Raw genomic sequence first — 19,663 nt, 5'->3', positions numbered from 1 at the left:
GACCAGGTAAATGCCCAGCTGCGCTCTGGACCTCCGCGCACTGGGCTAGCTCGGCCCAGCCTAACAGCAGAAAGGCAGTCGTGACCCCTGTCCTTCAGTGAGGACCAGGTTCTCAGTGTGGGGGAGGGAAAGTGACCCCAGACCACAAAGGCTCTATACCAGGAGGCCCACATCATTTTGGGGTTCCCAGGTGCCCCCCAACAGGACAGAGCACCCAGACACCTCCAGGGACCCCTCAGCAGACCCCTTTTCCAAAGGGGCCCAGAAAGTGCCACTCTGGGGTTGCCAGCAGAGACAGCGCTGACAGGCCCCATGAGTACACATGGTCAGAGGTCAGCTTTCCATTTTTTCAGTCTTCTAAGGGCAGGTGGCAGCCCCTGGGATTTGTTTGTGTCCAGCTCTTGCTTAGATTAAGGTCTGAGATGGGCCCGCACTTGTGGTCCCCGCAGGCTTCATTCCCTGGGCCCAGAGCCCTTCTGGGGTGGGAACCACCCTGCCACCTGCCCTCTGCTCTGAGGTGGGTGCCCCTGAGCCTGAGTGTCTCCCAGCGTGAGGATTCCCTGACCTCCCCCAGGGGCGCTTCTGTCCCCTGGAGCCTCTGCGTCCACTGTCCATCCACTGCCAAGTGGGCGCTGAACTCTGCTGGGTTTTCTAGGCTGGGAGGGGGAGGGGTCCTCTTGAAGGTCCTGAAGTCAATGAGGGCTGAGCAGGCCAGAGGCCATCCCCACCTGCCACCTGCTCTATAGGGTGAGTCACCTAGGGAGAGGGTCCTTGGCGATGGTCCTCTGGGCTTGCCTTGCCACCCCACAGCATCTGCCCCACCCAGCACCTTCTGGAAGGCTGAGCCTTGGGGTATTGGCCATGCCCATCTTTCCTGGAGGTGCGGGCATTTGGGGTCACCCTGCATTGTGCTCCTGCAAGGCGGTGGCTCTCAGCCCCGGGGTGGCAGGGGTATCACTGACCCTCGTGCTAATTTTCTTTGTTCTGTTGTTTCCCCCACTTTCCTTGACTATTTTTTTTGTTTTCTTTTCTTATCCCGTTCTTTCTTTACATTTTTTTCCCCTTTGTGTGTGTGTGAAAACACTTGAAAGCTCGCAAACCCAAACCTACGGGGCCTCCAGGTAGGAAATGCATGGGACAGAAGGCCGTGTGTGTAGTTCTGTTCTCTGTCGGGGGCTGCTGGGGCGAGCTCTTGGGGCCCCACTCCCACCGGGTGGCAGAGCTGGGACTGTCTGGCCCAGCACCCCTGCACCTCTGCCTGGCCCCGTGGCCCCATGCTGGGTGTGGTCAGGCCTTGCCACCATGGCCCCGCTCCCTGGTGCCCACATGCCCCACCCATGTCCTTTCCCTGGACCTACTGCCGACCCTCCCCACCCTACCTCCGAGTTCCCCATCAGCCGCTGCTTCCTTGTTGCTGGATCCGTGTGGTGTGTCCTCAGGTCGCCTTCTGGTCCTCGTCCTGCTTCGTGCCTTGTGTTAGTAGCTATGGTTGCGCCCCCCCCTTATGAGCAGAGGAGTGGTGGGTGGGGGCTCCCTCCACCCTGGCTCAGGGCACCGTGTCTGGGCCAAGGGAGTGTATCAGACAAACCCCAGGCCAGTGACCATTTTGCTCCTGCACACGAGGGCCTCTGCCGGGGCGGCTCACCTCTGGGGCCCTGCTTTAGGGTACCCCTTCCTGGTCTTAAGTCCCCCCGAGTCTTTCCATGTGTCATGGGGCAGTGTCAAGTTCTGGGAGCAGAAATGCTCCCAGAGCATGTCCCCGTTTCTGATGAGTGTGTCCACCCTGGTGGCCTCCCCTGTGGCATGTTTGACTGCAGCCTGAAGGTGGGAAACAGGGTCTGTGCTCAGACAGAGTGCTGCTGAATTTCCACTCTGGCAACGTGCCAAGGTTCCTACCTGTGGAGTGGATGGGGCTTGTGCAGGTGATGGCCAGAGTGCGAGCCCAGCCCTGCAGAATCCGGGGTGGCCCCTCCCCACAGACCGGGAGGCTCCTGGGGTGCATCTGCTGGGTAACTCATCCCTCCAGGGAGCACTGAGCTGCCCTTCCCTCTGGGAACCCCTCCATTTCCAGAAGGGAAGGAGCTGCCATGGCAGTGGAGGGTCAGGACCACAGATGGGAGGGGCCTGAGCTCCCATGGGCGCCTCCGCCCCAGCACCCTCCTGCTGCAGACCTCAGAAGCCACCTTCTCCTGCACTCCTGGGGCTGCAGGCTGCCCAGGCTGCGTCAGGCTGACAGGCTCCTCCTGAACCTAGTGGTTCCTTTGGTCCATCTTCTCCAGCTGGTGTAACACTCAGAAATAAGATGCCCCCAGCATCTGGGGAGTCCCTCTGGTCCTGGGCCTGGGTGGCTGGAGTTGTCCCCCTGAAGCCGGCTGACCCCCAGACCAGCCTCTGCTCTCTCCTGGGGGGCACCCCACTTCCCCTCCTGTTGGCATGTTGCACCCTCCACGACTGCCCTGAAGGTGGCCAGGGCTGTGTGCAGGGCCCCACCATGGCCCTGCTACCCACATGCCCGTCCCCAGCTCTGCTGCTCTGTGTGTCTGAGGCATGACATCCTGTGTCTCTAAACTGGGCCTGAGGGGAGGGTATGGGGGGCCAGCTATGCCCCCATGGACAGATGCTGGCCAACCTGGGGGCTCTACTGCACCCATGGCACCAGCTGACTGGCCTGACTGCCGGGTGCCTGCTTGGTTGGTCCTGACCCACCTGGCAGTGGACAGCTCTCTGGGGCAGGGATTGGGCAGGAAGGAGGAGAGGGACAGCCAGCTCACAGGACCTCCTCCCACCAGCATTTCCAGGGACCTCCAGGGCCTGGCTTTGCCGGGGCTGCTGAGGAACAAAGAGGTACCAGGGCGGCCACACTTGCTCATAACCTGCTCAGCCAGCAGAGGGAGACCCAGAGGCAGTGTGGCAGGTGGAAGCTGGTGCAGAGGGCGCACCCCTGGCCGAGGAGCCAGGGAAGATGGGATCTAGGAGTGTGGCTGGGGGAGGGAGTGTGTGGAGGGACAGCCCAGCCGCAGGCCCAGACGGCCAGTGGAGTTGTGGGTCCTGTCGTTTTGGAGGCAGTGGGGAGCCAGTGAGTGTTTGAGCAGGAGAATGGCTAGGATGCTGGGCACGTCTGGCACAGCTGGAGGATCAGGGCTGGGGGTTAGAAGAGTCCAGGTGAGGTGGGCTAGGCCTGGCCTGCAGGCAGAGGGAGGTGACACGGAAGGGGGGACTCCAGGGGAGGTGACCGTGTGGAGGAGGGTCGGGCTGGGAGGTGGTTGACCATGCCGCACGATGTCAGGATGAGGTCCCAGAGAGAGGTGAGGATGTGGCTGCTGTAAGGAGCGTTCTGCAGCTGGGCTTAAGGGGGATGGAGACTGAAGATGGAGGTGGGCCTGGAGCCCTGGATCGGGGTCTTGGAATATGACTGGGACGTGGGATGCCCAATGGGGCACCAGGAGGAGTTGGTGCTGTGAGGCCTCTCCAGAGTGAGGGTGTCATGGAGCTGGGCGGGGGCTGTTGGGACAGAGAGCCCAGGGGGGGCAGGGGGGACAGAGTGTCTGGAGGGAGCTGAGGGGACAGAGTGTCCGGGGGGAGCAGGGGGGACAGAGTGTCTGGGGGGAGCTGGGAAGCTGAAGTGGAGAATGAGGCTGTTAAGAGGGGGGTGGACATGAGGAGCAGGAAGCTTTGCCCAGACATTGGGAGGGGACTTGGCTCCCAAACCTTTCCTGGGTGAGGCTGCTGTACCTGGACTCTGGCCCTGGTCCTATGGCCATGGCTGTGGAGTGGCCAAATATCTTGGCAGGCAGGCAGGGGCCTGGCCTGAGGCTGTTGGGGGTGAGCATCACCAAGTCTGGGAAGAAGGGGTCTCAGAGCAGAGCCAGGCAGCCTGTCTGGAGTTCCCAAGATATCTGGGCCTGATGAGACCAGGCTCGTCCTCTGGCTATTTAGGCAGCACATCTTGCAGGCCTGGAAAGCCCTTTTCTGTGACCTTGCTCCCCCCATCCCCAGCTTTGGCAGAGAAACTGGCTCTGCAGAGAGGCTCTGGGACCCTCCGTGTGTCTGGGGCTGTCTGGGGCTATCTGCAGCCGTGCGGCCCTCAGAGATATTCAGGGATCAGAAGGGGGACAGGAGGGGAGGGAGGTGCCCCCCACTTTTGCTCTGAAGCCCGCCCTTCGCCAAGCAGTTGGGGTCTCCAGAGACGGCCTACATGCCACTCTCCTCTGTTGTCTGGGCTGGTCACAGCGCCTGAGGCCCCAGGAGCAGCCCAGAGAATGAGGACAGCCCCCAGAGCCTGGAGAGAGGCAGTTGCTGAGCTTGGGCTCCTGGCATTTCACACCAGCTCCCACATGAAGTGGACACTGGTGGGAGCAGGACTCAGGCAGGCGGGAAGCTCACTGGCCTCTCCTTCTCTCGCCCCAGACTCATCCCACCTCTCAACCAGCTGGAGCTGCTGCGGAACCTCAAGAGCAAATCTGGACTCACCTTCAGGTCAGCAGCGGGGGCTCCAGGCTCCCAGGCTGGGCTGGAGCTTCAGGGCGGGGTGGGCGTCTCAGCGTTGCTGAGGGGCCCCAGCTGCCCACGGAGGACTCAGCAAATGGCAGGTCTCGGCCCTGGACAGTGGCCTGGGAGTCCAGGGAACTCCTGGGACGTGCATGGCCACTGGACTTGTGTCGGTGGTGGTTCCGCTTTCCTCTTCTGCTGACCTTGTCTGGGCTCTTCTTCCCAGAAGGGCAGCTGGCTTGGAGGTGGGCACAAAGGTAGGGATGGGGGAGCGAGGGGTGGAGCCCTGTGTGGGGCCGGGGGGCTCCACTCACGGCTGATACTTGGGCCCCATGAGCGAGGAAGGATCCCAACCCTGCATCCTCCCAGGGTGCTGGTGGCACCTGCTGGTTCTCTTTGAATCACAGAATCTACGACTCTCAGAGTGCTTGGGCACAGAGATGGGTGTGTGGAAGACTTGCTCAAAGGAGAAGTGGGGAGCAAGGGGACGTGTCAGGGCTCCCATGCTGAGGGCTGTCCTCAAGCAGTTCTCTGTCTCTGAAGAGCCCTCAGTGGGGCAGCAGGGCTGCAGTGGGTTGAATGGTGGCCCCTCCCCCCCAAAGATACATACATGGACTGGAACCTGTGAATGTGTAACTGTTTTTTTTTGGTCTTTTTCGTGACCGGCTCTTAGCCAGTGAGTGCACCGGCCATTCCTATATAGGATCCGAACCCACGGCAGGAGTGTCGCTGCGCTTCCAGCGCAGCACTCTCCCTAGTGCGCCACGGGCTCGGCCCTGGAACCTGTGAATGTGATCACACATGAGTCTTCCCAGATTTTCCAGGTGGGCTCTGAATTTGATTGTGAATGTCCTTACAAAGAGAGGACAACTGGGAGACACACAGGCAGGGAGAAGCCATGTGAAGTTGGAGGCAGAGACTGGAGGGACGCAGCCACAGCCAAGGGACACCTGGAGCCACCGGGAGCTGGAAGAGGCAGGAAGGACCCTCCCTTAGAGCCTCTGGAGAGGGCGTGGCCCTGCCCACCATGACCTCAGACTTCTGCCTCCAGAGCTGTGAGAGAATGAATTTCTCTTTTTACAAGCCACCCAGCCTGTGGTGCTTTGTTATGGCAGCTGTAGCAAACTAATACAGATTCTGACACTGGGAAGTAGGGTGCTGCTGTGACAAATACCTGAAAGTGTGGAGATGACTTTGGAACTGGGTACTGGGTAGAGGTTGGAAGAGTTATTGCCTTGAAGAGAGGTTGGTGGAAATGTGGAAATTAAAAGTGCCTCTGGGGAGGGCTCAGAAAGAAGTGAGGGACGATATGGGAAACTGGAGGAAAGACAGTCCTTGTTGTGGGGGCAGAATCTTGGCTGGGTTGTGTGTCCTGCTGTTGGATGGGAGCAGAATTTGTAAGTGATGAACTTGGATATTTAGCTGAGGAGATTTCCAAGCAAAGTATGAAGGTGCAGTTTGATTTCTCCTTGCTGCTTATAGTGAACTGTGAGAGAGGGACTGCTAAAAGAAACCCAAACTTGAAGATTTGGGAGGTTCTCGCCTCTCCAGATTGCAAAGGATAACGAATTAGGAGATTTGCTGTTGGGAAAGGCTGCTCTGGAGAGAAGTCCACAGGATGACCTTTTGCAGAAGGGATTAGGTGTGTGATTCATGGAGCCAGTCAGAAGCCAAGAATAAAGATGGAGTTATCCATGCAAGGTGTATGGAAGACCCTCTTGCCTAATGGCATTGATTCCTGCGACATTTGGGAAACCCACAAGGTTTCCGGGAATTTTATACCAGCAGAAACACTGCCAGCATGGACTGAAAGGAACAGAGATGGATGAAATGAAGCAAGGCTGTTGGACTTGTGGGATTCTACAAACAGAAACAGGCTCAGGGCCGACCCCGTGGCGCACTCGGGAGAGTGCGGTGCTGGGAGCGCAGCACTGCTCCTGCCGCGGGTTCGGATCCTATATAGGGAAGGCTGGTGCGCTCACTGGCTGAGCGCGGTACGGCTGGTCACAAAAAGACAAAAAAAAAAAAAAAAAAAGAAACAGGCTCAAAGAGCTTCTCAGCTGCAAACATGTGCTACCTTCAAGAGAGTGAAGAATGATCCTGAGGCCGGAGGCATGGGCTAGAGGCAGCGGCCCACAGAGCCAAGAGCCACTGAAGATTGTCTCCAGGGCTTGAAACCAAGTGGAATTTGCCCTGTTGGATTTCAAACTTGGGTGACTGGTGACCCCTTCGTTATTTCTCACTTTTCGAATGAGGACGTCTATCCTCTTCCTATTCTACCACTGCGTTTTCTAAGATAATTATTTGAGGTAATTTGTTTTCTAGGTTCAGTTTATACATGAGGACTTTTGTCCCAGGATGGAGCACACCCAGAGTCTCACCCATACCTGATTTAAGGGATTTAGATGATTTTAGATTATGAAATTTGGGACTTCTTGAATTGATGGTATTTGGGTGAGACTTTGGGGGATGTTAGGGTGAGCTGAATGTATTCTGGACATAAGGTGGACATGAGTGTTTCAGGGTGTACTGCAGTGGGTTGAATGCTGGCCCCCAAAAGATATGTCCATCCCCTGGAATCTATGAATGTGACCATATTTGAAAAAAGTGTCCTTGCAGATGTAGATAAGTTAAGGATCTTGAGATGAGATCATCTTGGATTATCTGGGTGAGCCCTAGATCTAATGACAACTGTCCTTAGACAGAAGAGGAGACACGAGGACCCAGAAGAGAACTCCATGGGAAGGCAGAGGTAAAGATGGGAGCAATGTAGCCACAAGCCAAGGAACGCTGGAGCCACCAGAATCTGGAAGAGGCAGGAAAGATTCTCCCTGAGGGCATTTGGAGGGAGCGCAGCCCTGCCACACTTTGATTTTGGGTTTATGGCCTCCAGAACCAAGAGAATAAATTTCTACTGTTTTATGCCACTGAGTTTGCATTAATTTGTTGTGGCAGCCACAGGAAACTAATGCAGAGGTGAACTGTAAGACCCTGGGCCAGTGACGAGACATGCCTGTTGGGACAAAGCATCCTCAGCCTCCAGGCGGGGCTTCTGGGGAGGGATTGCAGGGCTGAGGTGCCCACAGAGGCTGTACTTCACATGTGTCCCTGGACGGAACGAGGTGTATGTTACTCCTGAGGGTGTAATGGAGAGTCAGGGTGGTTGGGGGCTTGGTCCTCAAGGACCCCAGCCCCACACAAGTAGTCTGGCCACACCTTCTTGTCTCTGCTGTCACACTTTGCCCTGCCAGTGTCACGGTGATGTGGTTCCTGTAATTTAAAGTATTCGGAAGTGCACCAAAGAGCTTACTTAGTGATACAACAGACTGACCTGAGTCCCATGGTATCCAAACGGGGTACCTGTGGTCTTCCTGTGGATTAGCCAAGTAAAGGTCCACGCCACCAGTCTTTTATTCAGTTTATAATGAATATTTATCGGTAGAAATAGTCAACCCCAAATGAAATGGATAATGTCCAAAATAGCCTTGGCTGCAGAACAGACCTCGGAAAACCGGCTTGCTGACTGTGGTAAACGGTTGGCCAATTCAACCCCTCACTGGAAAATTACATGGAAAAGAATAATTCCATTATGTTAAAGGTGGAAAAAAAAAAAGTCAAAGCAGCTGTCTGTCCCAAAAATTGATTATAAAATTAAACTGCCCTTCCAGGGCTTTCTTCAGCATATACTTCCTTTTTGAAACTTTATTGATGTGATTCTGATTAAGACAAGTGTCTTGTAATGGGAGCAGTAGCATCTTGCTGTCAAGGTCAGGGCATCCTGAGGCCCCTTCTGGAATTCCTTCTGCCCTTGAGGACCTGCTTCCTAGTGCCCTGTGGTTCCCTTCCCTCAGAAGGGGCAGGGGGCTCTCTGGGGTGGGTGGGCTATTTCTGCATCTGTCCAGCCTTCTCTGAGCCCTCTCACGTGCAGCCCCTGACCCATGGGAGTGTGGGGACGGGCACCAGGCTGTAGGGGGGCTGGGTGGGCCAGGGGATCCTCGGTGGGTGCGGAGGGAGGTCCCTTTCCTGGGCCTGCCCGAGTGGCTGGCTGCTAACTCTCTTGTTGCTTCTGTTTGAAGGAAGGAGCCTCAGCCGGAGCCGTCTCCAAGGTTAGTGCCTTCCGCCTCCAGCTGCCCTTGGCGTGTTTGCTGTGTGCACACCCCGTCTGGTCCTGCTTCCCCTTGTCTGTGCACAGTGTGTTGTGGGGGGAGGACGGGGACTGCCATGCGGGCCCTGTGTGTGCTTACATGTGTGTGTGATGGCGTGTGCTACTACTGCCCAGTGGTGGCGTGAGCCCTCAGATCATTTTTCCTAGCTCACCACCCTTCCTCCCAGTGCTTTTCAGTTACTTTGCAGCAATGTGGGTCCTGACAGCTGGGGGACTTCTCTGGTGGGCCCCCCTCCCTGCCCATAAGTCCAGCCCCTAGGGGACCCTGAGGCAGGGGGTTCTATCGGAGCACTCACTGTAGTTCCAGACACTCAGCCCAAGTTTGCAGCTGGTCTGAGCCAAGGCCATCCAGGTGGAAACTCCCAGTGGGGTCTCCCGCCCTTCCTGCCTCTCTGGGTCAGGGGCAGGAGGCAGAGCCCCGGGGGAGATGGTGGGAGGATGGCCCCTGCCCCACACACTTGGCAGAGGGTCTTGGATTGCTGATGGCCCCCTGACACTCCCCAAGGATCGGGATGTCCTCTCTCCACCTCATAACCGCCTTGGTGGAGATTCTAGCCTCCAGCTGTCCAGGCACTCAGCCTGATTCCCTCTCCCTGGTCCTCACGCTGGTCTCCGAGGTTCTGTTTGTGTCAGGCAAGTTAGAGATGGGGGATTCGCACGGGACTTTGGTGGGCCCATCTCCACTTCGGGCAGAAGAGGGTAGCAACAGTCTGCTGTTTTCCTAGTGCTAAAAAGAAAGTCAAGATTGTTTCATGAATTTCAAGTCTGACGAACTCCAGCCCACCTGTGCATCCCTTGCTGAGCTGCCGAGCCTCTCTGATCTGGGTGTGCTCCCCCCCACCCCTCCACACGTTGCAGCCCCCAGACCCTGGGCTGAGATGGATGCCCGCCCTCCCCAGTGCCCTCCCAGACTGTAGGGGGACTCAGCTGATGAGACATTGGAGAGCCGCTTGGGCAGGGGTGAGGCGGAATTGGGCAGACCCCATCCTCTCTGTCCACAGGAGCAGGACATGGCCCTCTATCCCCCAGATCCACAGGAGGATTAGGGTTGTTGCCTTGAATGAAGAAGATTGGCCATGCTTTTGCCCAGACCAGCCACCTCCTCAGAAAGGCTGAGAAAGCTAGGGCTGGAGCCAGGAGAGCTGAGTCAGCTCAGCATAGTGTTGGCTCGTGCACGACCTCAGCATCCTCAGGACAAGGGGGGACTGGGAAGAGCTGACCCCACCTGGCCCTGGTCACAGTGGGACAGGAGTGGGCATGGCCTCCAATGTCGAGGGGGAGGGCAGACCCTGAGGCTGGAGTCGGCTGGAGAGGAGGGAGTCCCACGCCCCCTCGGAGAGGGCCACCCGAGGCTGTGATCCAGGGTGGGGACCCTCAGCCTCCTGGAAAGTGACCGGCGGGCCCCAGGCTTCTCGTGCTTGTCGCCGTGGCTGTAGCCCTGACAGTGTCGCCCCGGCCTCCCCCTGCTCCTGCCCTCCCCCTCTGGAAGACCCTGCTGCCCACCTTCCTTTAATCACTGTCTCTGCCTTCTTGGGCCCCTTTCTCGCCTGCTCTGTCTTTGGGGATGAGGTGCTGACCCTGAAAGCAGGACTCCAGGTGAGGACACGCGGGGCCCTCCCCGCTCTCTGCTGTGTTCCGTGGCTCCCCTGCCCGCGACCCCAGCTCCTCTGTCTCCTCCCCACGTGTCCGGTGGTCCCCGCCTGCCTGTCCCTCCCTACGCCCTTCCCTGAGGGCAGCGCCTGCCCGCCCCAGCCCTCCTCCCGGGATGCGCCCGTGGCGTGGCATTTCGGGCCTTACCCGTTAGCAGGGCCACCGTGGCCTTTTCACGGACTGCTGCCTCCACACGGGCTTGAGCCCTGGCAGGCGCCGGAGTGCTGTGGGAGTGAGGGGCAGTTTCTGTGGATAAAGACCACCTGCCCTGCTCCCTGGGATGCACGCCTGCCTGCCAAGCACTGGAGGTGGCCTGGGGCAGTGCTACCCCTTTTAGCACCCCAGCACATAGAAGGTGTGCAGGAAACTGTGCTGCCACTAGTAAGCCACTGTGGGGTGGGCCCGTCCCCGGGAGGCCCAGAGAGGGGACCTGTTCCTTAAAGTGCTGAGGGGAGCTCAGCTCCCCGGGGCCCTCAGCTTTCTGCTTGGGCTCGGTCAGTCCGGTGGGAGCTGGTGGCCACGCCTCTGCCTGCCTTTGGGGTGCAGGACCCCAGCTGGCATGGACTGGCCTGGGCAGGTGGACGGTGTGGACATGGGGACCTCACTCTGTTGCTGAGAGACCCCTCCTGGTCTTGGCTCAGAACATAGGCACCCGGTGGCAGTCACCGGCTGGTGGGGTCCTTTGGCGCCTGAAGGCCCACCGTGGCTGTGCTGGAGACAGAAGAGGCGTTGCGTTAGGGTCTGGTTGGGGAGCCAGGGCGGGTGGGGCTCAGGGCCGTGCTGCTCCAGGTGTGTCTCCTGTGGACGAGCTGCTCTGATCTGTCCTTTGTCATCCCACCCGTTCCTCCGGCTGCCACCCCTGTCTCCAGGACCCCTCCCCCACTGGCTTTGCCCCCTTGTTCGTGTGGTCTCATCACAGCGGAGGCGTCTGTGTGTTCTGGTGCATGTCTGTCCTGTCTGGTCTTGGTCAGCGTGTCTGTGGGTACCTCTGCCCACCCTAAGGCCCTGGGACCCCCAAGGGCCTGTCTGTCCCGCTGGGGCCTCGTGGTCTGCTGGGCAGTTCTCAGGTGGATAAAGCTCCACTTGGCTGATGGGGCAGAGCCGGCCTCAAGTCCAGAGGGAATGGGCAGCATCATGCTGGCCCAAGCCGGGGGTCCTCAGCACCCCCAAGCAGTGAGTGATGTCCAGGGAGGGCAGTGGCAGCCAGCAGCCCACCTCCTCCCAGCTCTCATCCTACAGGCGCCACGAGGCATATTGGCTGCTTAAATGAGCATTTGTTAAACTGACTATAATTAGATGCATTCCCAAGTGTCAAGGGCCCAGTGGCCAGGTGTGGCCAGTCGCCACCACATCAGTGAGGCTGTAGAACCTTTCCTTGTGGCAGAACCAGGCTTCGGGGCCCCAGGAGGCACTTCTTTGGTGAAGTGATCATGCTGGGGCCAAACCTGGGGTCTTCAAAGGTGCTGGGAACCAGAGAGTATCCCTCCTCCTCCTTCCCCAGGAGTTGGGGAGAGACCTCCCTGAGAACCCTCTGGCAGGGCCCTGTGTGTGGGCCTGGGGACCCTAGGGGGGCTGAGAGGAGTCCCAGGTCCTCACCCACCTGGCCCTGGAGAGATCAGTTGCCCCACATAGGAGAGGCCCAAGCTGGGGGACCCTGCAGGTGCCGTGTGGGGCCAGATCATGTGTGAGTGCTTACAGGACCACTGGATGTGCCCCCCACCGTCAGGGTCACTGTGCCTAGCTAGGGTCAGCTGCACATGGATAGAGTCCAGCTCTTGTTCCACATCCCGGAGTCACTGGGGAGCCTGGAGTGCCGTTTACTCAGCAAGACATGGCCTGTCAAATTGGCTGAAGGCCGCTGCCCTCACTCAGAGTCTTGGGGGTGTGGGGGGACTTGAGGAAGGGTCCAGGGCTCTCAACCTGCCTGGGCAGCAGAGTGGTCTCTGGGGAACCAGCCCAACTGCTCATTTCCAGAATCAGATAAGTGCACCCTTTCTGCATAACTGGAGGGATCCTTGGGTGGACGATGTGCAGCAGGACCACTGTGTTTAAATAAGGGTGCAAAGGGGACCAGAATGCTGAGCACTAGCTTCCCGGGGGCTTGGTTTTCCTGTGGGTTGAGGCCACACACATGTCTTGGTTCCCCGGGTTGTAGTTTGAGAAATGCTGTTTCAGAGGAAACAGCTGCAAAGGCGAAGGGGGAGGCCAGAGAAAAGGAAGCATTTTTGTAGTTGTTTACTGTGTTCAATTTTTGCTTAAAAATTTGCATGTTCTAATGCAGAGATAAATCGCAAGGGTTTCCGGGGAATGTCTTTGCTGAGCCTTTTCCAAAGACCCGCCCCTGGCAGGTGGAGCTCTGGGTGGTTTTTGGCTTGAGCACTGAGGTGGATTCGCTGAGACCTGAGACCCGGGCAAAGTCCTTAAAATCCAGGTGTCCCTGGCTTCCCTCTTAGCTTCCCTCCAGTTGGAGGCAGCCACTGCCTCCTCGGTAAGCTGAGGCCCACCTCCAACAGGGGACCAGCCAGCATGGTGAAAACTGGGTGACTGGTTTGTAAAGCTAAACTGCACATTTTTCCTCCCTAAAATGTGCACACTTCCGACCCAGTCACTTTCCAGAATCATGTCCTTTTAGAATGGGCCTTTTGCAAATCCCGTGTATTATTTTTTTGTTGGCATGAATACAGCAAAAAATAATACATCTTTTAAGACATGAATCCAAACTTTGGCTTTGGATGAAAAAGGTATTTTTGGAGGGAAAAAACAGGGATTTTTTTTTTTTTCTCCAAAAATTGGGGCTATTGTCCTTTCCAGGCTGGTGGAAGATTTCCGTACACTCCTTCTTGCTGTCCTTGCTCAGACACAGACTCTCCGGCTGGTGCACTGTGAACCCAGAACTGCCCCCAGGGTGGCTGTGGTGTCTCAGTTTACCTGCTCTCTGGGCGTGTCCTGCTGCTGATCCCCCAGGACTGACTGTGCTCTCCTCGTTTCCAGTCAAGGCAGACCGTGCAAAGGGTCCCCGTGTGGGTGCTGCTCTGGACACTCTAGGTACCGTGGAACGCGTTGCACGGTGACCCACAGCTGCACGGCTCCTCTGTCCTTTCCCTGCTTATTAGAGGTTCTGGATGAGCCAGAGGGAGGCTGCCCTCAGCCCCCAATTCTGACTGGCAGCTCAGACTCCACCGCCCCTTGCAGTGAGCGCCCAGCACCCTCTGATTCCGTTGGTGCCCTGAGTGCAGGGTGGAGCCGGGTGAAGCTGCTTCTGCTCCACACCAAACCATGCCCTGCATGAGCCGGAGGGGCCAGCCGGGGCTGTGAACCCAGCAAGACACCGGCTCCTGGGGTCCCTAACTGCCTCTTGGGGTGTGTTTCCTCTGGGCCTGAGGACAACAGATCCTTAACCCCGTTTTCTGTGTGTACTGGGCCCGTCAGGGTCCTAACGCATCAGACACTCCAGAAAACCAGAGGCCCATGGCTCTGCCTCCAACTTACAGGCCTGGTAAGGGCAGGCTGGAAGAAGGATGGTGGGAAAGGCGTGCCCCTTTGCACGATGGGCTCCTGACGCTCCGTCCTGCCCCTCTGTGCACTGTCTGCTGTGGGGCCTGTGAAGGCGTCTCTATTCCCGCTTGCTCTGGGGCCCCCTCCTGGTTTCCCTCTCTTGCCGGCTGCACTCCTGGCTGGTTCCGGCAGCTGTGCTGTGCCCGTGGTGGGCATTCCTTTCCCATCATGTGCATGCAGGTGGCTAGTGCTGGCCTGGAAGCCACAGTGCTGGGCTGCAGGGTTGGGTCCTCAAGGCTGCTTGCGCATCTGCACCTGAGCATGTTCAGAACTTTCTCCACGGGAGAGGGGCTTGGGGGCTGCCTCTCACCCAGTCCTGCAACGCGGCTTCTCTCTGCCGCCTGTGTGTACTGGAGATAGGCGCTTTTGGGGGAGACTGCTGGCGGCCACAGAAGGGGAGATGGGCACTTGGGCTGCCCGGGGCCTGCAGCCTGCTTGGGCCCGGCAGAGGCTGTCCTGCTTTTGCTTCTGCGTCCAGGGCGCTTCTGGCCACAGGCTGGTCTCTTGGGACAGGGACTGAGGTCAGACTGCTTAGGGATCAGAAGGGTTTGGAAGTGTGGGGCGGACCTGTCCACACCCCAGCTGGAGCACAACCCACGCCGAGCTCTGCCCTGCTGTGCGCAGCCTCTCACAGACCGTCCCTTACCCTTCTTACTCTCCCTGGGCATCCATCAGTCCACACACAGGCTGGGCAGTTCTCTGGATGCTGGCCCCCCCTACTACTGTGCTGGGGCCCCAGCATGCCCACCAGGTCCAGGGCCATCGTAGCCTCGGCCCCCTGTTTACTGCATCTCCACACTTCTGAGTGTCACTCTGGGGAATTGGGCAGGCAAGGAGAGGCTGAGGCTCATGTTCTCTCCTAGGCTTTCTGAGCTCGCCCTGCCCCTGTAAATGCCAAAGCACAGATGCCACAAGACGCCCTGTTGGCGGAGACCGTTCTCCTGGGGCAGGTGTGGGAGCTCTGGGGAGCCTTGTCCTGTGTACTTGCTTGTGAGGTGGGGGAGGGTCGGCGGGACCCCACACTGGCCGTCTCAGGTGCTGCAGTTGAGGAAGGCTCTGTGAGGACAGTGTCCTGTGAGAGTCAAGCCACACCCACCGTGTTGGGAGGATGCAGTTTCGATGACTGTGGAGGTCCAGGGGAGGGAGGGGTCCAAGACTGTCCACACTGTCTCCTCCTCCTGCAGAGCATCCCTTGCAGGTCTGAGGTGGGAGCAGAGCTGGGGCCGTGGAGATGTGGCTGAGGCCCAGGGAAGGCTCCTTCCTGGTGGCCTCATCTTTGTGTGACTCTGCCTCTATGGCGGGCTCTGGGCAGCCACACGTGGGGACGTGTTCCTGGAGCCCCTGCTGCGCGGACGGCAGGTTGGCAGGTCCACAGAGGGCTCCCCCCCCCCCCCCGGCTCAGAGGGGCGATTGCTTCTAAAGGTGGCTGGGGAGGAATCACCGCTAGAAAATGGGCTTCCCCTCCTCTTCTTATGGTCCCTCTGCTCGCCTGGAGGGGCCTGTGGAATTTGCTGCCAGCGCCTCCCTGTAGCTCCTGTGCTCGCTGGGCTCTGCCCCCTCCCTCCAGGTGGCAGAAATCCTAATTGCAAACTGTCAGCATTGTGGCTCTACCCAGAAACCCAGCAGGAGGCAGTCTGGGCGATCAGCTTCACCCCCTGCATGGCGTTTGTCCTCTGTGATCATAAAGCCAGTGACTCTGGTTCCTGGTTCTTGTCATTGGAGCTGCCCAGGTTTGGAGATGGGAAGAGAGACTTTGAGTGACATCATGAGGTGCGGTTTTGGATATGCCAAGTGGGGGCTGGGAGGGGCCCACAGTCCTGCCTCTGAAATGTTCGCATTGGAGGAGCCCTTAGGAGGAGAGAACATTCCGGAAGCTGGAGCGAGGTCTGGGTACCTGGGTGGACCTCAGTGCTCCCACAGCCACTCTGTTTGGGGCCACAACTCCCCTAGCATGGCCATTTGGAGGTGACCCCAGCGTCCCGTCTTCCCTGGGCCTCTCTCGCTCAGAAGGTCACCTGGACAGAGGCGCCACAGCACCTGGACTCTGGGCATCTGGGCACCACCGCCTGCAGCAACCTTGAGCAGACACAGGGTCCCACTCCCAATGTAGGCACTGGCTCCCGATGCTCACGGAGCAGGACTTCTGGGGCATAGGAGACATGGCTGCTATGCTGTCTGCATCCCCGAGTGGGCTCCATGCCTGGGCCATCTCCCGGAAACACGTTTCTTTCTCTTTCTCCCTGTTTTTGGAGACGCCTGAGCTGGCACAGAGGGTCAGCAGTTGCCTGCTGTCTGGGGGGCAGGGGGAGGGGGCCCTGTCCTGTGCTTGTGTCCAGGCTGGGTGGACTGGGCACTGGGGACCATCTCTTTGTGGCCAGTAATCTCACTGCCGTCGGTGGATGTGTCTCTGGCTGTGGGTCCTGAGTTTGGGCCGATGGTGGCTGCTGACCAGAGCCTCACTCTCTCACTGTCATTCAGGGAGCTGTGGTGGGGCCGAGAGCTGCGTCTGGGGCATGAGTGAGCAGTGTGGCTCCCCCTTGGAGGTGCGTCAAGACCCTCCAGCCTCCCTGAACCTGGGGCTCCTCACAGGCCCAGGGACAGCATGGGCCCTCCTCAGAGGCCGTCCTGGGAGGTTCCAAGGCACCTGCATGTGGCCACTTGTGAGTGGGTTCCCAAGTCCTGGGAGCCTTGCTATCCTCTCTGGCAGATGGTGGAAGGCGGTGAGAAGGTCCTGATGTTCCCCAGGCCAAAGGGTGGAGGCCACATCTGCCCAGTACCTAACCCTGGTGACACATCTGCCTCTCCTGCTGCTGCTGGGTGACACTGGAGCCGGTGAATATGGGTGTCAGGCCTATCTCCAGGTTACCAAGAAACATGAACACAAGTGAGGCCCGAGGACTGTTGAGAACGTGGAACCCGCTGTGAATCCAGCTTCCCGCCTGCAGGGCTGGGGCTGTGGTTCTCTGCTTCCTGCTGGGGCCTGTTCCAGCCAAGGCTGGCTGGCGGAACAGCCTCATTCACATCCTCCTTCCAGAGCAGGATGCTTGTTTCTCGGGGCGTCCTGGTGCGGGGTAGAGCCCGGAATCAGGCAGGCTCAGCACCAGGTCCAGTGAGGAGGCCCGCGCCCTCCTCTTGGAGCCTGTTCCTACCAGGTGGCTACCGAGGGTTGGTCAGAAAGGCCCAGGGTGGGCTGAACAAGCGCCAGTTGCTCTCCTGGACTCCCCTGACTCTGGGGCAGGAGGTGGAGAGATGGAAGGAGGAGGAAGGCCGCTCCCAGGGGCAGTGACAGGCGTGGAAGGTGCAGGGAAGGGCGCAAGAACCCGGGGCAGACGGGAGGTGCTCAGAGAGCAACCGCAGCCCCCTGGGCGTTTGTGGACTTGTCTTGCCCAGAGTGTCACCTGCGGGGGGCGCTGGTGGGATGGTGTGGAGAGGGTTCTGGTACTTTGTCGTGGTAGCAAAAGTGATTGAAGAGTTCACGGACATCACCTACCCTAGGTGCAGCCGAGGTCTGGCTGCATCTGCTGTCCCCGGGGAGCCTGTGACTGCCCGGCTGTCCCTCCCTTCTGGCCCTGTGCTTTGTCCCATGGCAGCTGCTCTGAGCCCCCTCCCCCTACACACGTGGCTGGCTGTCCTTGGGTCTCATGGCTCTGTTCTGTCACGTGGGACAGCATCAATCACGTGCAGATACGCCTCGTGTTCTTTCCAGAGTGACTTCTCTTGTGTTTCTTTGTGTGTGTCCGTCTGTCTGTCGGTTCTTGTGGGAGCAGTCAGAAGGTCAGTTTGAAAGATCGTGTCTTCTCCAGCCCCCGAGGCGTGGCTGCCAAAGGGAAGGGGTCCCCCCAGGCCCAGCCTGTCCGGCGGTCGCCCAGTGCTGACCAGAGCCTCGATGACAGCCCAAGCAAGGTGCCCAAGAGCTGGAGCTTTGGAGACCGCAGCCGGGCACGCCAGGCCTTCCGGATCAAGGGTGCCGCGTCCCGGCAGAACTCAGAAGGTGGGTCAGGCTGCAGCCCCATGGCACCATGGCCTCCCATGCTTGCTCCCGGAGCAGGAGGCCCCTCCCCCATGTATTTCTTTATTGGGGTGGAATTCACATAACATAAAATTGACCATCTTAAAGTGTACAAATTCAGTGGCATCTAGAAACTTCACGGTGCTGTGCAACCATCACCTCTGTCTAGTTCCAGAACATTCCATCACTCCAAAAGGAAACTCCATGCCCATTAGCATTCGCCTCTAACCCCTCTTCCCAGTCCATGGGAACTGCTGCACGTTCTGTCTCCAAATTTGCCAGTTCTGGATGTTTTATACAAGGGGGACAGTACGCCATGCGGCCCGCCGTGCCTGGCTGCTTCTGCTGACTGTGATGTCCTCCAGGCTCACCCGTGTTGTAGCGTGTCAGTGCCTTGTTCCTTTCTATGGCTGAGTGATGTTCTGCTGTGAGGCACACCACAGTTTGTTCATCAGTTGACAGGGACATCCTTTTAAACCCTCACACCGGCCACTCCTGTGGCCACCACCTGCTGGAAGTCCCAGCCAGGGAGGAGCAGCTGTGGGAGGCAGGCTGGAAGGGTGGGCTCCGCAGGAGCAGATGTGAGCACACGGGGCGCCCGGCCCTCTGTCCCCAGACGTGGTTCAGCTTCACCGTCTGTTTCCATCCACCCAGAAGCAAGTCTCCCTGGGGAGGACGTCGCAGATGACAATAAGAGCTGCAACTGTGAGTTCGTGGCCGAGGACCTGACCCCGGGCCTCAAAGTCAGCATCCGAGCTGTGTGGTGAGGGTCCCCTGCTCACCGCATGGGGGGGTGTACAGGGAGGGGCCAGGAGGCAGAGCCTGCCGTGAAAGGCTGAGCGGAGAAGGAACGGTCCTGGCCATGTGTCCTGGCTCCACTCTCTCCTGGGGATGTGGCTGGGTTCAGAGTGCTGGTTGGGGGACCCCTGTTCAGTGAGAAGGCTTGTGGCTGATGCCCTCTTTGTCCCTGCTCCTCGTGGTATCACCTCGTGCCTGGCATGGCTGGGAGTCTGTGAGGGGGAAGACTGGGCCCGAGAGCCACCCCCATCCTGGGTGTCGTGGGGGCCCAGGAGAGGAGGCTGCCCCTGCATCAGCAGATCTCAGGGTGGACGAGGGTCTGTCTGGGCAGCTGGGTACCACAGGTGGTCCTTGTGTGGGGCGGGTGAATGGCCATGATGAGGGGAGAGTCATCCAGTTGTGTCAGAGACGCCGGCAGGGCAGCCGGCAGGTGGACGCTGGTGTTGGCCCAGTCAGAGAGGGGCTGGGGTGGTCTCTGGCCGAGGCTCACGGCCCCTCTGGCCCTGGCAGTGTCATGCGGTTCCTGGTGTCCAAACGGAAATTCAAGGAGAGTCTGCGGCCGTACGACGTGATGGACGTGATTGAGCAGTATTCTGCTGGCCACCTGGACATGCTGTCCCGGATCAAGAGCCTGCAGTCCAGGCAAGAGCCCCCACCTGCTGCCCAGCTGGGACAAGGGCGGGGCCCCTGGGGTGGGCATGGAGGGTGCAGGGCAGGGCCAGCGGGGCCTCCTCCCACCCACGTCGGCTTCTCGTCAGCTTTTTGCCATGTCGTCTCGCAGTCTGTCTGTTTTTAATGTTTCTGTCATCTCTCCCATCTCCCCCCACCCGCACTGTGGTGGGCAAGTGTGTGTGTGCGTGTGAGTGTGCACTCACGCATGTATGTATGCGTATGCATGGGTGCGTGTGAGTGCACATGTGTGCTGGCCTCTGAGTGCATGCATGTACACACGTGTATGTGTCGGTGCACATATGCGTGCACGCCTGTGTTCTCATGCA

The 19,663-nt window shown here is 58.8% G+C and overlaps 1 protein-coding gene across 6 annotated transcripts in view; it reads left to right on the top strand.

Moving 5' to 3' along the window:
- Positions 1 to 19,663, top strand: part of KCNQ2 (potassium voltage-gated channel subfamily Q member 2) — a 64,351-nt gene that overhangs the window by 38,005 nt on the left and 6,683 nt on the right. For 2 of the 6 annotated variants that reach the window (XM_063092224.1, XM_063092206.1), the window contains exons 9-14: positions 1,092 to 1,121; positions 4,408 to 4,476; positions 8,565 to 8,594; positions 17,626 to 17,849; positions 18,522 to 18,630; positions 19,176 to 19,307. In XM_063092224.1, the coding sequence (XP_062948294.1) occupies positions 1,092 to 1,121; positions 4,408 to 4,476; positions 8,565 to 8,594; positions 17,626 to 17,849; positions 18,522 to 18,630; positions 19,176 to 19,307 (594 nt within the window). Of the gene's footprint in view, positions 1 to 1,091; positions 1,122 to 4,407; positions 4,477 to 8,564; positions 8,595 to 13,294; positions 13,349 to 17,625; positions 17,850 to 18,521; positions 18,631 to 19,175; positions 19,308 to 19,663 lie in introns of all 6 variants that reach the window. The other 4 variants (XM_063092215.1, XM_063092250.1, XM_063092233.1 and 1 more) reach the window with 4 other exon arrangements.

The sequence above is a fragment of the Cynocephalus volans genome, chromosome 1, assembly GCF_027409185.1.
Source record: "Cynocephalus volans isolate mCynVol1 chromosome 1, mCynVol1.pri, whole genome shotgun sequence".
Classification (NCBI taxonomy): domain Eukaryota; kingdom Metazoa; phylum Chordata; class Mammalia; order Dermoptera; family Cynocephalidae; genus Cynocephalus; species Cynocephalus volans.
Note: the sequence above shows the minus strand (reverse complement) of the source record. Positions and strands in the feature narration are given on the sequence as shown.